Genomic DNA, 20,874 nt, shown 5'->3' with positions numbered 1-20,874 from the left:
GCTTGGGGTATGAGTTAGGGTGGCCAACCCATTTTTCATAATCCAGTTTAGCATGAATTTAAGTAGCATATCACAATTAATATAATTTACATTACAGTGAAGTAGAAATAATCATTAACAAATAGCTCTAAACATTGAGCAAACCTACCAGTTCCTAGGTGTCTGGGTTTCAGCCTTTACCTGGCAGACTTTAGGATCTAACTTGTTTCTTGAGTCTGTGTGTCTGGCTGTGGCATGGGGTTTCTGTCACCATCCTGTTGTTGTTTGCCATCTAGCATGGGTCATAGCCTTGCTGTGTTTGTGCGTCCCATACACATTATATGCCCGTGTGCACAGTTGTCAGTGTGACTGTCATGTTGTTCGAGTCTATGTCTCAAAGCATCACTGCAGACACAAACCAGGACAGCCAGAATCTGCAGTTTCCACAGATTAGCAGTGGTCATTAGTATCCGAAATTTAGGTTATGTTAAATCTCACATTCAGGCACAATCATTTAGAGTTTAAAATACTTTTTAGCTATTTTTATTAATTTTTGTTGTTTTATCTAAATGGGGTCTATCTCACCTTGGCTAGAAGAGTCTGGTGGGTAGGGCAAGCAGAACAGAGAGAACAGGTGTATAGAGCGAAAGATGTTTGAATATGGAGAATCTTGAACTAACTGCCAGTGCTGTGGTGTTTGTTTAGAATTTGGAAATCAAAAAATATGGATCTATTTTCTAACTTATATTGAGGGTAGGCACTGTTGTAATAAAAGAGTAAATGGCAAGGTTATATATAATCTTGGCGCCTTAATTTCTTTAAGTTTTGAAGTAGACAAGGGGGTAGTGGTGATAGGGACAGTTTTGGGAGTTTTATTTCCCATCTCAGATGAGAGAGAGAAGGAAAGGGTATAGGAAGAGACTCTTGTAAGGTAGACAGAAGGAGAAAAGTAAGGTGTGGTCTTGAAGGAGTAATTACTAGTTTTGGAGAATGAGATCTCATGAGGAAGGGAGGGGGGAGAGAGAGAGGGAGAGCGAGAAAGAGAGCGAGAGAGCGAGAGCGAGAGCGTGAGAGAGAGAGAGGAGAGAGAGGGAGGAGAGAGCACGTGCAGGCAGCTGCGGTCCAGCCTGGGGAGCGCAGACCAGAGCGGTTTTGGAGATTAAACTTTAAGCCAGCGGGAGCATATAAATTACAGTGGTGACTGAGAAACCCTGCAGAGAGGACAGAAAGGAAAAAAAAAAAAAAAAAAAGGAAGAAGGGAGGGGCGAGTTGGTCCCTCTTTGTGCCTGCTGATCAAGCTCACCGGGTACTGGGAGGAGGGGCAAGAAGCTGCAACTCTCCTCTGCGCTCTGCCGGTAGAAGGAAAGGACTGAGTGTCCCTAAGCCAGGGAACTGATCCTACACGTGCCCCTCTGGACTAAGTGGGAGAGTCCCGAGGTGTTGAGAGTGGGTCTTTCTCAAGACCTGGGGAGCCCAGAAATGGTCGAGGGGTGTGGCCTGATGCACCAGTAGGGTTTAGACTAGAGCGAGGGAGGACGACCAAGGAGAGAAGAGAGCAGAGAGCAGGCCAACCCGGATCATGAGAGACATTCCGAGGGGGAGAGGGGAGAGGGCGAGGGAAGGTTTAGAGGACAGAGAGAGACAGAGGGAGGCAGAGGGATGGAGGGAGAGTACTTCTGAGAGCAAGCCATTTGGTGGAAGACGCTTACTGAGGATAGAGGATGAGGCAAGTAGGAGTGAAGCTGAATCATGCTGGTGGGAGAGCCTTCCCCTGGCAGATGGTGTGCCTTGAGAGCGTTAGTGGCAGCTCCGCGGCCTGATGGGGCTGTGGTGGGGGTGAGGGGGGAAGAGGTCTGGCTGCCCAAGAGGACAACTGGGAGCCTGCCTCCTATCTGAGCCACAACCCCAGATGTAAGGTTCATGAATGACCAAAGACCACGCAGGACCACTCTGAGGCAGGGAAAACGCTGTTTATTGGGCCCCGAGCTGCCAGGCTGTCTCCTGAGAGGAGAGAGAGAACAGCTGGCTGGACTCTGGATAGTCTGGATTTGTATAGAGTTTTTCCTTTTGGGTGGAGGATACAGAAGACAAAGGAATGGGGACTGCAGGGAACAGCAAGGACCAAACAGAGAAGCTAGAAATTCAGGAGGACAGAGAACACATGGAGGTGGAGAGATGTCACCAGGAGAGAAACCAGCCTATCTCTGAGATAGGATTGGCAGGAAACTATGGCTGAGGCACTAAGTCAGGGGAGTAGGAGTTAAGCAATATAAACATCTAAAGGACTATCAATCAGGCTGCTCTTTCCCCTCCTTCATTTCGACTCCATCTCAGACTCTTGTCCAACCTAACAATTACATTAATTTATCTTATATCTTAAGATTATTCATTTTAAAAGGGCTATACTCTAATGAACGCTCTTCCCTGTCCCTATTCCACTGGGATTCTCCTCAGTGCGGTTATTGGTATTCATTATGGGGCCCTGGAGGCCTCAGTCAGTCTGGTGGGAAGGAACTGTGCCTCATGCTAAGTCCACCCGCTCTAAGGCTCTTATGGCCTTTCTACCCCTTCTTCAATGTTCCCTGAGTCCTTTACATACATACATGCACACACACACACACACACACACACACACACACACACACATATGTATATATCTCCACATAAGATTTCTGAGGTAAAATCACAAGAAAAGCAAATGACCAAGCCAGTGAAAGGAGAAACATAGGGGAGGGAATTTTCCACACAATACACTCAAATGGCCAATGCACATGGGTGTACTGTTACCTTTCTCATTGCTGTGAAAAAATATCTGACTGAAACAACTTCAGGAAAGAAAGGTTTATGTTAGCTCACAGTTTGTGGGTATAGTTCATCATGGTGGGCAAGGTGTGGCGGCTGGAATTTTCCACAGCTGGTTTACATTGCATCTGCAGTCAGGAAGCAGAGAGAGATGAAGAACACTGGTGTTCCTTTTTATACAGTTTGCGACCCCAGCTCATGGAATGCCGCTGGCCACAGTTAAGGTGGGTCTTCCCACTACAATTAACATAATCTAGAATATCCCTCAGAGACCTGCACAGTGGTTTGTTTCCATGTTGTTGCTAAATCCCATCAAGTCAACAATATTTACCACTACAATAGGCAAGGATGTTCCACCTCACTAGAATTTACAGAAATGCCTTTCTAAATACTGGTAAGAACATGTGAGCATGAAACTCCTCCTCCTGTAGAGAAAACAATTAGTTTATTATGAAAAGTGAACAAAATGTTATATTTCTCTACATTTCTTTATACTTAGCTTAGAAAAAAAATAGAAGTCACTTCCTTGTAGGAACTCGTAAAAGAATGGAATGTAACACTTGTTTAAACGGATGGGGATGCTAAATAAACAGGAGGTTCTGCTGGTCTGAATAGCATTACCTGGGCCTGCACTGTTGAGCAAACTCCTGGTGGCAGGCCTACCTCACACCACCCAGGCACTTCCTGTAATGACCAACAGACCTGTTTACAAGTTCCTTTTGTCATCTAAGATACACCAAATTCCTCACCATGTTTAAGATTACTTTTATGGCTGTAACTGTTGCATGTAAATTGTGATTTATGGTTTAACTCCCATCCTGTTTTTTTTTCTATAAACGTCAGTATTTCTAATAAAAGCTGACACTCCAAACAGTTTGAGGCTGCACTCTGAGATTCTGGGGTACAGAACTGATATACCAGACTTTCTTCTTTTTCTTTTCTTTCTTTTATACCCAATACAACTTTGCCTCACGTTCTGAGTGTTGATGGTCTTACTTGTGTGACACTGGACTCCATAACAACTACTGCAGGCCAAGACCACTGATTCAATGACCCTGTAGTTGCTTTCAAGTACACGCACAAGAGGACATTACAGTAACATTGTTTATACGAGTGAAATATAAATCTGAAGCAACCAAATGGCCAAAGGGATGGACACATAAGTTAGGGCATGCTCATACAATGGGGTATTCTATAGGAGTGAGTGACCTTATGTTATGTACAGCAACTTTAAATCTTACAAATAGTGTTTTTGAATTTGTTTTGTAAGTTATATATACAGGTATACAATACAGCACTTTTTACATGATGACTAGTACAGAAACCTATATAAGAATAATCTTCTACTGCTCAAGGAACACACACACACAGTGATGAGCAGCATTTAGGACAGGGAGGCTGGGAAGCAGAGGTTGCACACAAGAAGCTTGTAGAATTTTTTTTTTTTCTATGACAAGGATTGCTTGGAATAATGTAACTCGTAACTACCACATGACACTCATTCAAAAAGAAAGAAAAAAGCAAGGTGTGGTGGTGCACACCTTTAATACCAGCACTCAGGAGGCAGAGGTAGGAGGATCGCCATCAGTTCAAGTCCACCCTGAGAGTACATGGTGAATTCCAGGTCAGCCTGGGCTAGAGCGAGACTCTACCTCCAAAAAAAAAAAAAAAAAAGAAAATTAGAAATTTTCAATCTAGAGCATCGTTTCTCACAAAGCAAAACTTAAACTTGCCCACTGGGAACCTCTGTAAAATAAATTTTGTTTGAATTCCTTCCTTTCACATTCTCATTGAATTCCTTCGTGCCCCATTGCCATGGGCACACAATACTGTCCAGTTTCTGGGATTTCTCAGAGTAATTCCTACTGTGCATATGTATTACATATTTCTATTTAAAAATATTTTTTTTACTTATTTATTTGCAAGCATGAGAGATAGAAGAGAGACAGACAGAGAGAATGAGTGTGCCAGGGCCTCCAACTGCTGCAAACAAATGCCACATACGTGTGCCACTTTGTGCATCTGGTTTTATGTGGGTCCCGAGGAATTGAACCAGAGTCATTAGGCTCTGTGGGCAAATGCTTTAACTGCTAAGCCATCTCTCCAGCCCTATTTTTAAGTGCTATTTTAAATTTTTATTGGCATCTATTTGTTGTACATAGTACAGTGAAAGGTTCAGCATACTTCAGTCCATACATACAATGTGCATTGGTCAAATTCAGCCTCCATATTCCCACTGCCCTCCACACCCTCAGTAGCCAGTGTTACATACATATTTTAAACTTCCACACAGACAGAATATACAGTGTATTTCTTGTTTCTGATTTATTTTGCTTAACACGATGTTTTTAATTGTAGGGTCTACAATTTGCTCCACCCACAAAGCCTAGTGACTTATTCTCTATGCATCAGGAAACTGGAGACGTTTTTCAAGTCCTGATAGCTGCCAGCAAAGCCAACAAAGCCCACGTGAAGCAGGCATTGCAAAGGGCTGCAAGCCCAGCCGTCTTAAGTTGCTCAGCTGTGGGGCAGTTGTCTCACTGGAGCTGGCACAGGCCAGTACTCAAACAGTAGAAACCAGGAAGGGCATACGTGAATACGGTTTTCCAATTCCCTATCTTTTTAGGCAGCAGATTCAGAGATTGCTCATACCAATCGTTCCATATGTGTGATATTTTTCAATGGTGTCACCTTTGTTTTGTTTGGAGTGGGCACCCAAACTCTGAAGAATGCAATGGACAAAGAAGTCTCCTTCGGTGTTAGGGGACAATAATAAGGTTCTCCATTAAGTTTAAGGAGGAGGTCCTTGGAGTGTTCCAGGGTGCTTTCCTCTCATTGTCCCTAATCCCACAAAGATCACCAGGGTAAGGGCCTGCTGGATGGAGACTGCATTTGAAGTTTTCCCCTTCCTCTCAGTGCTCGGTGGGAGACCCCTGGTGCCTCTGGCCGCAAGGGCGGGTCCCCTGGACATCGTTCTGTGGAGGGTGTCGGCAGCAAGACACCCCAGCATGTGCAGAAATGCTACTCTGGCAGAGCTATGAAATTCCTCAGAAGCCACGTGAGACGGCTTTTACTTTTGGGACATTCCATGTAGGGCGGTGCTGGGCACATAATATTGTCTGCTCAAATAGGATGTGGAAAGGGGCAATCTGGAGATGCAAGCAGATGTTGCTGATGAACTTGTTGGCTCTCTGGGCCCGGGGCGAAACCGACTTCTAACGCACTTCCTAGTGTGCCATGCGGGCTTCGTTCCTTCCTGCGCTCCGCCCACGGCGGAGAGGCGATGCCAGGTCCCGGAATGTCATGACAGGGTCCGGGTCCCCGTGGGCCTCCGCACGCTCCTCCCCAGGACCCTGCGCGCTCCGATGCCCCAAGCAGGTAGATCTGCGTCCTGAGTCCGCAGCGAGCCAGGCGCGGGCGGGAAAGGCTGGAGGCGGAGAGCTGGCGACCACGCGCCACCGCGAGGCCCGAGATCGCGGCACGCGGGCGGCTCCCGACCGGCTGGGCGACCGAGCTCGAGCCGACTCGACTCTGGCCCCTACCCGGGCGCCGAGGCGGCGTCTGCGCTCGGGTGTGGAGGCGCCGGGACAGCCTCCCTCCTGCCCCGCCCGCGCTTCTCCCGCAGGCCCGCGCTGGCCGCGGGAGCAGCGCACCGGCGCACCCCGGCGCCAGCCGCAGGCTGCCGAGGTCCTCGGGGTCGCCTCCCCCTCCTGGCAGCTAGGGGGCAGAAAAGGATGCTGCCGCGGCTTCCCACGGCGCCCCAGCGCTCCAGGTCCCTCAGGTTGTAAAGGTCGGCCTCGGAAGGGGTTGGGGAGGCGGCCTTGTGGGGAAGGGGAGCGGCGCGAGGGCTCCGCAGGAGGGAGCTGAGGCTGGTGGTCCAGGAGGGTAGTCCTGGCTCGGCGCCTGGCAGGACAGTGCGCTCCCCCGCCGCCTTGCGCCCTTCCTTCTCTCACCCCCTTCTTCTGGTCTCCTAGCACAACATGGGGGTGCGGTCCCTGCTGCTCTGCGGGGTGTCTATCGCGTTTCCACTTCTTGTGACAGCAGGTACGTTCGTAGCATCCCTCGTGGCCCTTCTCCTGGCCAGGTGTGGACCCTCTGCAGCATCCCCTGGGCGACTGCCTAGCTAGTTATTCTTTGCTCAGATGGTCTGGAGGCAAAATTCAAGGAATAAGGACAGGACAAATGTCAGCCCAGGTTCTGGAAAGCGCAGTCCCAGTTGTCACCTTGAGGTTTTGTGGTTGCAACTTAGTTGATGGGACAAATGTGCTAGTCAATTCGGTTTCCAACGCTCAAATGGATATAGGAGTACTGTCTACATGTGATATATATATTTTCACAAACTATCTATCTGGGACGAGAAACCCTATTCAAGGCAGTATTGGTGGCAGAGCAGGAATAAAACGCGACAGTGTCTTAGTGTGAGGAACAAAAGAATTAAGAGGAGAATAGGAGGGAGAGGGGACAACGTCACAAAGGGTGAGATGGTTTGTGGGGAGAAAGTTGAAAAGCTCTGTCCTCAGGATGCAACTTGGAACTGTGTTTTTAAACCAGTGGGCTAGGAAACTCCCAAATAAATTTTCAAATTGCCTAGAAAATGGAGGATGTTCTTGTTAAAACTAGTAACAGACAGCGCTGGTTTTCTTTATGATGGCTCTTGCTTTTCCCTTTCTTTCCTTAGATGCATGCAAAGATGAAAATGTGCAAAATGAAACCGTTGCAGAGGACCAGCCTTTTGCTTTCAATTGCACACTCTTTCCAACAACGAATGGGGTAGTAAATGTGACGTGGCATAAAACTTCTAGCAAGATTGCACTCTCCAAAGACATACAGTTGAGAATTCATCAGGAACATACCTGGATTTTGTTTCTTCCTTTGGCACAGGAGGACTCGGGAATCTACCATTGTGTTATAAAGTAAGCTCCTCATTGCAAGGAGCTAGTTCAAACACATTTCTGTCTCTCCTTTTTCGTATAAATCTTTTAAGAAAACTGGAATTAATAATCTGTTTTTTATATGAAGCAATCTTGTGATATAGCCCAAACTGGCCTCAAACTTGCCTCAAGTCCCCAGAGTTCTGGGATCATGGGTGTGAGCCACCACAACCAGCACAAATATTCTTGATAAGCCTAGAAAATGCATTGAGACAAATAATAATGTGTAGTTTTATAATTTTCACAGGACACATTCTAAATAGCACATTTTAAGTACAACAGATTTACAAACTCTTTTTTTTTTTTTTTGGAACATGAAGTACATCATTTCCAATTGAAATGATTCGTGGGTCATCTTTCTCAGAATGCCAAGAGTGATGTACCAGGTGGCTCATCTACATAGGAATGAGCTCCTTCAACTAGCTTATACTATAAATCTGCTTATGTGGGATTAGAAGATGGTAAGCATAGCAACTATAGTAAGTGTGGTAAGCTTGTACAAAGCCCTGAGCTGAGAAGTAATGTCAATGGAGTGGCATAGAGTTATGGTAGGCCTTCTGACTTGTTTCCAATTTTTGGATATTAGAAATAAAACCAGAAGGAGGCAGTTGAGCTTTAAGTGAACTATGGCTAGTTGGACCAAAATTCATTCTCTTTCCCTCCCTCTCCCTTTTTCCTCTCCCTTTCTCTCTCTCTCTCTCTTGGGAGACTTGAATAAAAACCTTATATAGACCAAATTTGACCAAAGGCTATAATTCTGTCAAGTAGTTTTCTTGACTTTAATAGCCTATTTTATCTCTGAATTGTTTTTCTTATCTGCAAAATGGAAATATGAGTGTCCTGACAATTGAAGACCACTGAGCTCCTGTGTGAAGTACACAGTCCATTCTCCCACTCTTGTTCTGGTGTTGTGACTCCTTTCTGTGACCATGATGGCCTTAAACCCACTGATTTAGGCCAGATTCCTTGTTCCCATGCATCAAGCAGATTCAGTGTCCTGGTAGTTTCTCTCTTTACATAGATGTATGCATGTAAGTTAGTATGTGTGTATGCATGTGTCAGATCATGTTTTTTCTACATAGTTTATTTTATGTACCGTATTTCCAATACCATATGATATTTCAGTGTGTATTTACCAATAAGAATATTCTCTCATGTAATCACTGTATAGTTATCAAATTCAGGAAATGTCCCAATCCTACAAAAGTTGACCCTTATCAATGTCAGTGACCTGGATAGCTTTATCATTTCCTTTCCAGTATGAGATAATGTAGTGTAGTTGGTTTCATAAATCTTTAATCTTTTTAAATCTGGAACAAATCTTTAGCCTTTTATTTTCATGAAATTGATAGTTGAAGGAATATAGCCAGTCATTTTGCATTCGATACCTTCTTTGAATCTGTCAGGTATTTTTGTAGTGATTAGTTGTGGGTAGCTAATGGCTGCAACACTGTGTGTTTTGTGACATTTTCCAGAGTAGCAGCCCTGAAGGCCCATGGTGTCCATGTGCCTGTCCATGATTGACCATGTTGGTTTTGGTCACTTGATGAATGCAGTGTCAGTTTCTCCTCAATATAATTGTTACTTGTCTTTTGGTAATGAGGGATGTGTTCCATTTGAGAAAGTTTAGACAGCATCACAAAGACAATTTGAAGATATGTGAAGATGAAGTGTTGATTCCCTAAGCATGCATGTGGTTTTAACCTGCTGTTTCCTTGCAGGAACACTGATGGTTGTTACAGAATACCTCTAAACCTAACTGTGTTTAAAAAACATTGGTGTGACCCCTCCAGAAGAAGCCCTGCAAACTTATCAGATGATTATATACAAATATTACCCACTGGAAAATCCGGCAGCCTGACATGCCACATGCACTTCCCAAAGAGCTGTGTTTTGGATTCTGTAAAGTGGTATAAGGTAAAAACAAATCTCTGTTGATGTTTTTCCCTCTTATTTAAAATCCTCTTTGATTCCCAAGGCAAGGTGAATCATTCAAGGTAGCTTTGATAAGGATATCTGTGTGCTTAACATAGATTGGTTAGTCTTAATAATTACCAGTGCTACCCTGCCAATTGTTATCTTAAACATTATGATTATTATTGTTTTGACCATTTTTTATCTGTATACCCTTACCCCTCCCATTGTCCTATTTTTTCAGGCTATTCTTGGTATTTTTTTTTCACTAATATTAGTTTGTATGAATGGCTCTACTATGCTTCCAATTAATAAAAGCTACACAATACACAGAATTACCTCAAGAAAGTCTTTGTCCCACTCATGTTTCAGATTTGCTTTGGGTTTACCACACATTTCTTAGTAATGGGGCCATCACTGTCAATCCCTTGTAGCTTCCTTGTTTAATGCAACACCAGGGGATTAAAAATACATTTAGCTTTTCATTTGTTATGTGAACAAAGCTTGTTAGCCTCATCTTACTGCATCTCAGTTTTCACGTTAACATTTTCTTTTCTTGACTGCACGGGTCTGGTATGTATGCACAGGCAAGACAATAATCCACAGCCCAGAGCAGCTCAGGCTATTAAGATCAGAGATCAGTTATTCTTAACTACTTTTCTGGCAGGCAGTACCACTAAATCAGTTGTGAGTTTCTTCTGTTGATTCCATTTCACTTTCATGGCAATAGGATTGTGTAAATGTCTTACTGTTTCATTAATTTGGTAAGGATTTGTTCTCTAGGAAAATGGCCCATTTCATTAAAAGTTGTATATATGCTGGCAAATTATGTGTCACCTCTTTCATATCTGCATCAGGGTGAAGTTTACCTTTAGTCCTTATTCCATACATATATATGCGTGTGTGTGTGTGTATAATGTGTGTGTTCTCTTTCTTCCTAGTTACCAGTACAACCACCTTTACATGGTTGATTTCAAGAGAAACTTATCTTTTCTAGTGGTGTTCTCAGAAAGCCTCTTTTGTTTTTGTTGATTGGCTCTTTTGTGCTTCACATTCACTCAGGTTGTTTTCTCCTAAGGTGGAATATGGAAATGAGCATCCCTATACTGCCTGGCTAGTGTGTCCTTGAGGAAACATGCCTTTCTCAAGGGCATGTGGCCACTAGACCTAAAATTGCTAGACAATATGTATGTATATGAAGAAAGCATTCTACTTTACTGATGTTGCTAAGTAGATCTCCAAATTTGTTTAGTTTTACTCTCACATACTCTCACAAAGAGGGTTTGAGATTCTTTATAACCATGTGTATGTATGTATGTATGTAAAGTTTGTATTATAAAAAGTTGATTTGGTGGGTACAAAATGTTGCCATGTTGTTGTTTTAGTTTGATTCCTTTACTTATTGGTGAGATTGATCACTTGTGTTCTTGTTGATTTTTGTTGGACACTTCTGTGTCTTCTGTAGATGGCCCATATGACCTTTGCTATAATGCTGTTTTCACTTCTTTTGTCATTTTCTGGCTGGCTCATAGGAAATTTTTTATCTTTGTGCTTTAGGTACCAGTAGGCATACATTGAAAATCTTTTCATTGATGTTTAATATCTGTACAGAAAATGGGTAAATCATAAAAGGATAAGCATTGATGGACAGCTGGAAAGTAAACTTCATTTATTTATTTATTTATTTTTGGATTTTCGTGATAGGGTCTTGCTCTAGCCCAGGCTGACCTGGAATTCACTAGGTAGTCACAGAGTAGCCTTGAAATCATAGTGATCCTCCTATTTCTGCCTCCCTAGTGCTGGGATTAAAGGCCTGCACTACCACACCCAGCCCTAAATGCATTGTTTGATTACCACTAATCACCTGAGTTAAGGCATAAACTTTACTAGCAGCTCCAAAAACCTCTGTCTATTATCCTACCAAACTATATCTCCCTTGTTCCTGAAGATCACTTACTTGACCTACATTATTACTAATTAAATTTGTCTATTTTTGGACCTTATATGAGCCATATGTATGTAGTATTTTATATCTTTTGATTCATCCATGCTGTTGCATGCTCCTTTAATGAATCCATTTTTGTTTATGTGCAGTATTTCATAATTAGAAGACTTTGCACTTGCTTCCAATATTAAATATTAAAAGGAAAGATATTATTCTTTGGTTCACGTATACATGAGGTTTTTGGAACCGTTTTGCTTAAGAATGAAGTAGTTACGTCACAGGTAATGTGATCAAAGTTAGAGGACCAAGCCATTTTTAGATTGATGTGTCAATACACAGGTCTTCTACTAGCAGTATATGAGTTAGTTGTGCTTCTACATCTGACAACACACAGGTGACAAGCCTTCATCACTCCTTTCTTCCCTTCCTCCTTCACCCCCTTTATCCCTACCTCCCGTCCTCTTTTCCTTCACTTCTTTACTGCTGGAGATGGACCCCGGGCCTTGCATATGTGCTGTGTGTACACTGACGCACTGCCTGGTCTTTGTGTTCTCTGTTATGCAGAATGCTATCTATATTCCACTTTGACTTCAATCAATCAATATTTCCTTGATAAATCACAAAGTTAATTCCTTTTAAACTTGCCTGTTATTGGGCATATATATGTACTTGTGTGTGTTTGCTTTCCTATAGAGTTTATTTGAAAGTATCTTATTTGTTTTTCAACTTTGTTGCCTTGTCTAAGAATTCCCTGTAAGGAGCTAGGTAATGAACACTTTAGACCGTATGCGCCAGGTGATCTCTGTTTCAACTACCTAGCTGTGTTTTAGAGCCTAACTACAGTTGCAGGAAATATCTTTCTTTGTTTTGGGCATGCCTATTTTAAGCTGCACATATTTGGACTTTTTAAGGTTCTACATTGATATTTTTTACCCTTTGCTTGGAAGGTTCAGTCAGTATATTTGACATGTTTGCCAATGCAGTGCCTTGAAATTTGTTCCTACTAGAGATTTCCTATTTATCATTACTGCCTTGGGTTTTCCCTCTTTATCTTACCTTTTTGTTGAATCATTATCATTTTTATTTTTATTGGTTTGATAGATATTATTTTTTTAAACTTTTTGTTTATTATTTTTATTTATTTATTTGAGAGTGACAGAGGGAGAAAGAGGCAGATAGAGAGAGAGAGAATGGGCGTGCCAGGGCCTCCAGCCACTGCAGACAAACTTCAGATGCGTGCGCCTCCTTGTGCATCTGGCTAACATGGGTCCTAGGGAATTGAGCCTCAAACTGGGGTCCTTAAGCTTCACAGGCAAGCGCTTAACCACTAAGCCATCTCTCCAGCCCGATATGTTTTCTAAACAACTACTTATTGGTTAGTTCAACACCTTTGTCCAATATGAAGTAGTATTTCAATAGTTTTCTGATATATGCACCACCAAGCTAAGCCAGACCTAGCATTTTAATCATTTTCTAAACAAAGGAAAGACCATAGTTTTCAGATTCCCTTTTGCAATTTTTGGCTTACATGCTATTTTGATTTTCTGCTATTTTAAATAACACCAGGGGGGCTGGAGAGATGGCTTAGCAGTTAAGGCACTTGCCTGGGAAACCTAAGGACCTGGTTTCTGTTCCCTAGGACCCACATAAGCCAGATATACATGGTGACACATGTGTCTGGAGTTTCTTTGTAGTGGCTATAGACTCTGGCATGCCCATTCTCTCCCTCTCCCTTCCTTTCTTTCTAATAAATAAAGAATAAATAAATTAATTAAAAGAAATACCACCAGGAATTGTTATTACTACAGTGAATCAATTTTCTTGCATACTTCCCCACATGTTTAATTTTTGCCTTGCTTTCTATTCTAATCAGTATCTCTGGACTTCTGGGTGAATTTTTAAAAATATTCCTTCATTTACTTATTTGTTTGCACATGTATGTATGCACATGACAGTCTTGCTACTCACTGCAAACAAAATCCTATCTGGCTTTTTGTGGGTGGCTGAGGAATTAAACCCAGGCCAACAATTTTTGCAAGCAAGCACTTTAAGCAGCTGAGCCATCTCCTCAATTCTATCATTGTTTTAAAAATGCTTGACTACCAGCCAGACTGGTCCTGGTTTTGTGGCTCACACATTTAATTTCAGCACTGAGTAGGCAGAGTTAGGAGGGTCCCAGTGAGTTCAAGGCAACTTGGGACTTACAGAGTAAGTTCCAGGTCATCCTGGCTAGAGTGACACCTTGCCTTGAAAAGAAGCAAATAAATAAATAAGTAAATAAATAAAAATAAAATACATGACTTCTCTTAAAATTCTTTTAGTGTAAATTTTCTTATAAATTATCTCATTTATCTGCAAGTGTTTTTATTTCACTTTAAATGTTGTGAGCCATTTTTAGTGTCTTGGCCTTAATATTCTTTCTGCATAGTGAGCATATTATTCTATGGTTACCTAGTTTCCAATATTTTTCATGTACAGTGGCCAGAGGCTGTCTTTCTTATTCCTGATCTTTTGAAGATGATAGGCCTCAGTCTCTGAATTTTAAAAGTTTCTCTTTAACTTTGGATTTTAATAGTAAACTTTGGTGAGTTGGGATATAGATTTCTTATCTATTTCTTATCTATTTCTTATCATCATGTGTTTTTAAAATTATGGCTTCTCATCTCTTTTCTTCATTATTTTATCAATTATTAGTTCTTTCCATAATTCAATATTGCCTTATCTCACATTATTTTTTGATGTCTCTTTTGAGTCTCAAATTAAACATATATTTACTCTTCTGTTGTAACTTGTGCAGTTTTGAATCTCACATGCATTTTCTTTGTTTTCAGTTATTTTGTGCATATGCCTTGATGAATAGTTCCTCCTGACCTGCTTTCCAATTTTCTGCTTTTATCTCAGGTGTGTCAAACCTTCTATTAAATTTACTGCTTTATATCTTAATGTTATCCATTGTAGCTTTCAATTCTTTTTATTTGCCTTTTCCACAATTTATCCATACATGGTTTGAACTTTTGAGCATTGCCTTTAACCCCGTGTTAAGTTAAATACAATTACTTTGAAGGCCCTGTATGATGATTTCCTTACTAGGTTTTCCTGTGTGTCTGCCATTTCTCTTAGATTGTGTGTAAATTGGGGCCATGGGGGTCCTGCTTCCTTTCTGTAATCTCCACCCCTACAGGCCACTTCTGCCCAGACTGTTTCCCCCATCCCCTGTTAAGAGCTATATCTTTAATTAGCTAATCAAGAGGAATCAGGAATTAATTAATTTAATTAGCTAATCAAGAGGAATATTTCTATCATACAGATTCATGCCATCATTAATTTTGTGTATTCCCCTTACCCTCCTTCATCCCCATCCCCTCCCAAGGCCCCTCCACCCCTTATAGTCTGTCACTCCACTTGCCTGTCAAGCACTTTTCCTTCTTATCTCACCCTGATTTCCCTCTCTAGTCCTCTGTTGGGCCTTGAGAGGCCCGGAGGCGAGGCCTAGTGGAACTTCCTGAGCCTAGCTAAAGTTTGGCGACCTGTCTCTGGCCAGTTATGACGCAGCAGGATGCCTAATGGCCTCTGGCCTGCTACTTCCTCGTAGGAGTTAGAGTTCACGTGTGCGCGTGCACTTAGAACCAATCATCTCAAAAGTCACGGTATGCTGTTGGCCCTTACACCTTATCCCCTCCTGAGATCCCTGCCTTCCTTCTCAACAATATATAAACACCTGCTTATTGCAATAAAGCGAGTTCCTGCTTTGACGGACTCCCAGCCTGGTGGTGTGTTCCTGGCCAGATACACTCACCCTCCTCCTCAACCCCTTGGGAGGAAACAGTGGTCTGGTCCTTCCTCAGCACTACCTGAGGGGCGGGGGGGGGGGGAGCTCAGCAGTCCTCATTCTAGTTCTTTGTCGCCATTACTGATGCTTACTACAACTTATAAACAAATTAAGTTGTTCCATGTTAAGAACCACATATGAGAAAGAACATGCAATGTTTGTCTTTCTGAGCATATGTGACCTCGTTTGGTATGAATTTTTTCAAGTTCACCAATATTCCTGAAAATTTTATTATTTCATTTTTCCTTACCACTGAGTAGAATTCCATTGTATAGTACATCTTCATTATTTATTCTTCCACTGATGGACATCTGAACTGATTCCAGTTCCTAGCTATTGTGAATAGAGCAGCAACAAATTTGGCTGAGCAAGTATATCTTGTAGGAAAAAAAAAAGCATCGTTAGAGAATATCCCCAGAAGTGGTGTAGCTAGATCGAATAGTAGCTCTATTATTAGAATTTTAGGAACCTCCATACTGATTTCCATAGTGTCTGTACAAATTTGCACTTACCAACTTTGCCAAACCCCTGGCAGCATTTGTTGTCATTTGATTTTTTTTTTTTTTACATTTATTTTATTTATGAGAGAGAAAGAGAGAGAGAGAATGGGCATGCCAGGGCCTTCAGCTGCTGCAGCAAACAAACTCCAGACACATGTGCCACCTTATGCGTCTGGCTGATGTGGGTCCTGGGGAATTGAACCTGGGTCCTTTGGCTTTGCAGGCAAGTGTCTTAATAGCTAAGCCAACTCTTCAGCCCATTTTCTTGGTTTTTATTTTTATTTTTTGAAGTAGAGTATTGGTCTAGTCCAGGCTGACCTGGACTATGTAGTCTCAGGTTGACCTTGAACTCACAGTGATCCTCCTACCTCAGCCTCCCCAGTGCTGAGATTAAAGGCATGTGCCACCATACCCAGCTCAACTGATTTTTTGATGACAGCCATTCTAACTAAAGTGGTATTGAAATTCAAAATTCTTTAAATTTGCATTTAAAAGAAAGATGTTGAACATATTTTTAGATGAATATTTGTCTTTATTCCTTTAAGAACTCTCTGCCTCCCTCCACCCAGGTATTTTTGTTTTGGTGGGGGAGGGTATGGGTTGCTTGATTTTTTTTAAAAAATATATATTTTTAAAATTATTTATTTATTTACTTGAGAGCGACAGACACAGAGAGAAAGACAGATAGAGGGAGAGAGAGAGAATGGGTGTGCCAGGGCTTCCAGCCTCTGCAAACGAACTCCAGACGCGTGCGCCCCCTTGTGCATCTGGCTAACGTGGGACCTGGGGAACTGAGCCTCGAACTGGGGTCCTTAGACTTCACAGGCAAGCGCTTAACCGCTACGCCATCTCTCCAGCCCGGTTGCTTGATTTTTTATTGCTTAGTGTTTTGAGTTCTGTGTTAATTCTAGATATTAAATCTCTGTCAGATGTATACATGGTGAAGACTTTCTCCTATTTCTATAGGTTGTCTATTGATTCTGTTGATGGTTTACTTATCTGTGTAATAGCTTTTTAGTTTCATGAGATCCAAATGGTCAAGTTTTTGTCTAATTCCCTGGGCTACTCAAGGCTTATTCAAAAAGTCTTTCCCTACATCTATATCTTGGGTGTTCTTCCTATATTTTTTAGTCCTTTTAGAGATTCAGGTCTTATATTAAGGTCCTGGGTCCATTTGGAGTTGACTTTTGTGCAGCGTGAGAGAAGAGGGTCTAAATTCATTCTTACACATGTGGTTATCAGATTTCTTCAGCACTATGTTGAAAATACAGTCTTTTCTTCAGTGTTTGTTTGTTGTTGTTTAATATTTTATTTATTTGAGAGAAAGAGGGAAGGAGAGAGAGAGAGAGAGAGAGAGGAAGAGGCAGATAGAGAGAGAATGGCATGCCAGGGCATACAGCCAGATGTGCATCTGGCTTACTTGGGTCCTGGGAAATTGAACCTGGATCCTTAGGCTTCACAGGCAAGTGCCTTAATCACTAAGCCATTTCTCCAGCCCTCTAGTGTTTGTTTTTAACCTCTTTGTCTGGTAGCTAGAATTACTAGAAATTATATTTGGATATTCTATTCTATTCCATTGTTTTATGTGCCTTTCTGTGCTAGTACTATGCTGTTTTATTACTATGAATTTGTAGTATATCTTGAAATTGGGTATGTGATAACACCAGTGGTTTTCTTTTTGCTAGGAATATTTTTAGCTATCCAAGGCCTTTTGTGATTCAATATGTACTTTGAGACTATTTTCTTCTATCTCTGTGAAGAATACTGCTGGACTTTTGATTGAGTTTTTGATTGAGTTTGCTTTTGGTAGGTGATACTTAATCTTGATTGTCAACTTTAGTCAATTGAGAAATGCCTAGAAGATTTAAAGCACACCTCTGAGTGTGTCTACGAGGGGGGGTTGAAGATAGGATTAAGGGAGGAAAACCTGCCTTAAGTATCAGTGGCGCCGTATCATAGGCTGGGACCCAGATGGACTAAAGGAGGAAGGAGAAAGCCTCTTGCTGTAGGCATTCTCTCACTCCTTCCTTGCCTCCGTGTTGCTCTGTTCTACCGCACCCTCTGCAATACCAGGGACGAGACCTCTGAGGCCACAATCAAGGACAGCCCTCACGAAAAGAAATCTTTTCTTCCTCAAGTTGTTGATATAAAATATTTTGACACAGTGACAAATACTGACTAGGACACTAATCATCCATCCATCCATGTGCTTGTTTGTTGTTTGCATATTGTCTCCTGGTGAGCTTATAAACACTAAGGTCTAGGGGACCATACCAATGTCTTATTTTTGCTAAATTCATAGAATGATGCTAACTAGGAATGCAATATTCCTGAAAAATCATTGAATTATTTTGTGTGTGTTTTAGGGTTGTGAAGAGATTAAAGCAGGGAAGCAGTTTGCTCCTTCAAGAATGAGGCTTCTTGTGTACCACACCTCTGCTGAGGATGGTGGGAGCTATGCATGCACAGCCAGACTGACACATGCGGGGAGAACGTACCTTGTTAGAAACAGCATTATTGTGAGCACCAGTAAGTACGTTCACAGGGTTCACATCTTCTTGCCTGCTCTTCCTTTTGGCTTTGTATGAACTGGCTGGCTCAGGCTTCATAATTTAGTGTTTTGGATCTTGATCTTTCTAAAGTTCCTCAGAGGTGTCTCTGTTAGATTAAGGGTTAAGGAGTGAGACAAAAGGGTGCAAACCACATAATTTTTATATCCGAAAAAAAGCAAGCCAGAATCCTTAGAACTCTTAATGTATTTCTGTAGATTAACTATGATTATATAATAGGAGGATTCCCAGAGAACTTAACATGGTGTAAGTATTCAGTACATGGAAGACACTATTTGTGTTCCCTTATTCTCTTGTCCTTTACTGGTGTGAACATCATGCTGGGCCATTCCAGTCTTGGCCTTCCTGCCTCAGGTTCTGTAATACCCCGGGTCTCTGGATGTGGCTCTTAGATAACCTACTGTTCATAGGACATAAGTTCTCAACACAGAGCAGCCAATTCTCTTGAGCATATGATACAAAAACAGGATCTTAAGGATAGAAGAAACTCCCAAATAATTTAACTCAAACATTAACTTCATAGGTTCTGAGAAAGTGAGCAATTAACAGCATTCAGAAAGCTGACTAGTATCAGAACCAGGTCATAATTGTGGCTATTAGTGCCCAAATAGATACTTTTCCTTCAGAGCACACTGGATGGAATTCATTCATCACCTTCACATAGTCTTTCCCTAGGGCTTTAGTGTTTGCCACTGACTTCTAGCATTGAGGGACACGTAGCTAGCTCTTGGCAGACTTGTTCCTTTGTGTCATATGTTTCACATGGTGGTTCCCTGCTGCCCTTCTTGGGAGGACAAAAGGCAATTCAGCATGGGCTCCTTATACATAGGACCAGGCACTCTCTGAATCTCAGCTCTATTCTTCCCATCATGATCCTTCTGTTCTAATTCTCAAATATTCTTTGTTTCACTTATGTGATTTAAGTGTTTGGGGGGGTGCCTTCAGTTTTAATTTCCTTTATTAAAGAAAACAAATTGCACTGGATTTTATACTGTTCATGCTCCTGGGTTTTCCTGCTCATGTTGCCTCTGAACATGGTTCCTCAAGGTGTTCATATTTGGATCTCAGTGCTCTCTCCTAGGTACAGATCCATCTATTAACTGAATGACTGACTGCCATAATGCTTTAGTTTTATATTGGTAGCTGAAGAAAGCTTTTTAAAAGGTAAAATTTCTAAGAGGTTGCTGGAATGAAGAGTCTATATTTTATTTCATTACAATCAGCATTTATTTATAATCTGTTATATGCTGAGAATTGTTGGATTTTAATAATTCATTTTTATTTATTTATTTTTACTGACAACTAGTATGGTTGTACACAATATCCCATGGTAATTCCCTCCCTTCTCCCACTTTCCCCTTTGAAACTCCACTCTCCATCATATACCCTCCCCTCTCAATCAGTCTCTCTTTTATTTTGATGTCATCATCTTTTCTTCCTATTATGATGGTCTTATTAGGCAGTGTCAGACACTGTGAGGTCATGGATATCCAGGCCATTTTGTGTCTGGAGGAGCATGTTGTGAGGAGTCTTACCCTTCCTTTACCTCTTACATTCTTTCCTCCACCTCTTCTGCAATGGACCCTGAGCCTTGGAAGGTGTGATAAAGATATTGCAGTGCTGAACACTTCTCTGTCACTTCTCAGCAACATACCTTCTGAGTCATCCCAAGGACACTGCTATCTGAAAAGAGAAGGTTCTCTAGCCAAAAGTAAGAGTAGCATTAATATATGGGTATGAACATTAAGAGAAGTTATTACTGGGCAGTTTGATGAGCATAGTATATACATTTAGCCAGATAGAAGCTGACATTACAACCCTAGGGCTTGTGACTACCTCTGTTGTAGGTTTTCAGTATCAGGGATGTATTCCTTCCCTCCCATGGAGCAGGCAGATGGTTTCTCTTAAACAGATGTGCTATTATTGCACTTGTTGACCCATTTGGCCTGTCTGGCCAAATATAAGGCTTGCACTGTCCACTGTTGAGTATCTTCACTGGTGATTTCTCTCTCTCCCATTGAACTGCATGCAGTGTGGCTTTTCCCAGCTTTCTGTCAGCTGGTCTACATGGTGGAGGTTTTCAGCTCAGTTCCAGCAGGATTTCTCAATGACCTTGCAGCCCAAGTATGTGAAGTCTTCAGCAACAGGGTCTTACCATCTATTCCTGGTGGGAAACCAAGAGCCTCGGCAATGGCCTGTAATATTTTAGGGGCATCAGGGACCTCCCTGGCCAACCACTCACTGGAAGGTATCCCATCCCTGGCACTGAAAAACTTCTAGCAATAATCTGTGGCTCCTGAGTGTTCCATTGTCCAAAAAAGTAGGTTATCATATGACTTATTTATATCCTCTTGGATTTTTATTAGCCATCCCTCCACCTTTCCTTTACTCAATCTCTTCCCCT

General features: G+C 41.9%; 1 protein-coding gene across 4 annotated transcripts in view; it reads left to right on the top strand.

Annotated features, from left to right (window-relative positions):
* Nucleotides 1-6,072: 6,072 nt before the first annotated feature.
* The window catches only part of Il1rl2 (interleukin 1 receptor like 2), a 37,810-nt gene continuing 23,008 nt past the window's right edge, over nucleotides 6,073-20,874 (top strand). For 3 of the 4 annotated variants that reach the window (XM_045146716.1, XM_045146717.1, XM_045146715.1), the window contains exons 1-5: nucleotides 6,073-6,159; nucleotides 6,756-6,825; nucleotides 7,460-7,694; nucleotides 9,434-9,629; nucleotides 18,267-18,429. In XM_045146716.1, the coding sequence (XP_045002651.1) occupies nucleotides 6,085-6,159; nucleotides 6,756-6,825; nucleotides 7,460-7,694; nucleotides 9,434-9,629; nucleotides 18,267-18,429 (739 nt within the window). In that variant the 5' untranslated portion in view covers nucleotides 6,073-6,084. Of the gene's footprint in view, nucleotides 6,160-6,470; nucleotides 6,563-6,755; nucleotides 6,826-7,459; nucleotides 7,695-9,433; nucleotides 9,630-18,266; nucleotides 18,430-20,874 lie in introns of those variants that run through there. The other variant, XM_004651782.2, reaches the window with a different exon arrangement.

The sequence above is a fragment of the Jaculus jaculus genome, chromosome 4 (genome assembly GCF_020740685.1).
Source record: "Jaculus jaculus isolate mJacJac1 chromosome 4, mJacJac1.mat.Y.cur, whole genome shotgun sequence".
NCBI classification, from domain to species: domain Eukaryota; kingdom Metazoa; phylum Chordata; class Mammalia; order Rodentia; family Dipodidae; genus Jaculus; species Jaculus jaculus.
This window is presented reverse-complemented; position numbering and strand designations above follow the sequence as displayed.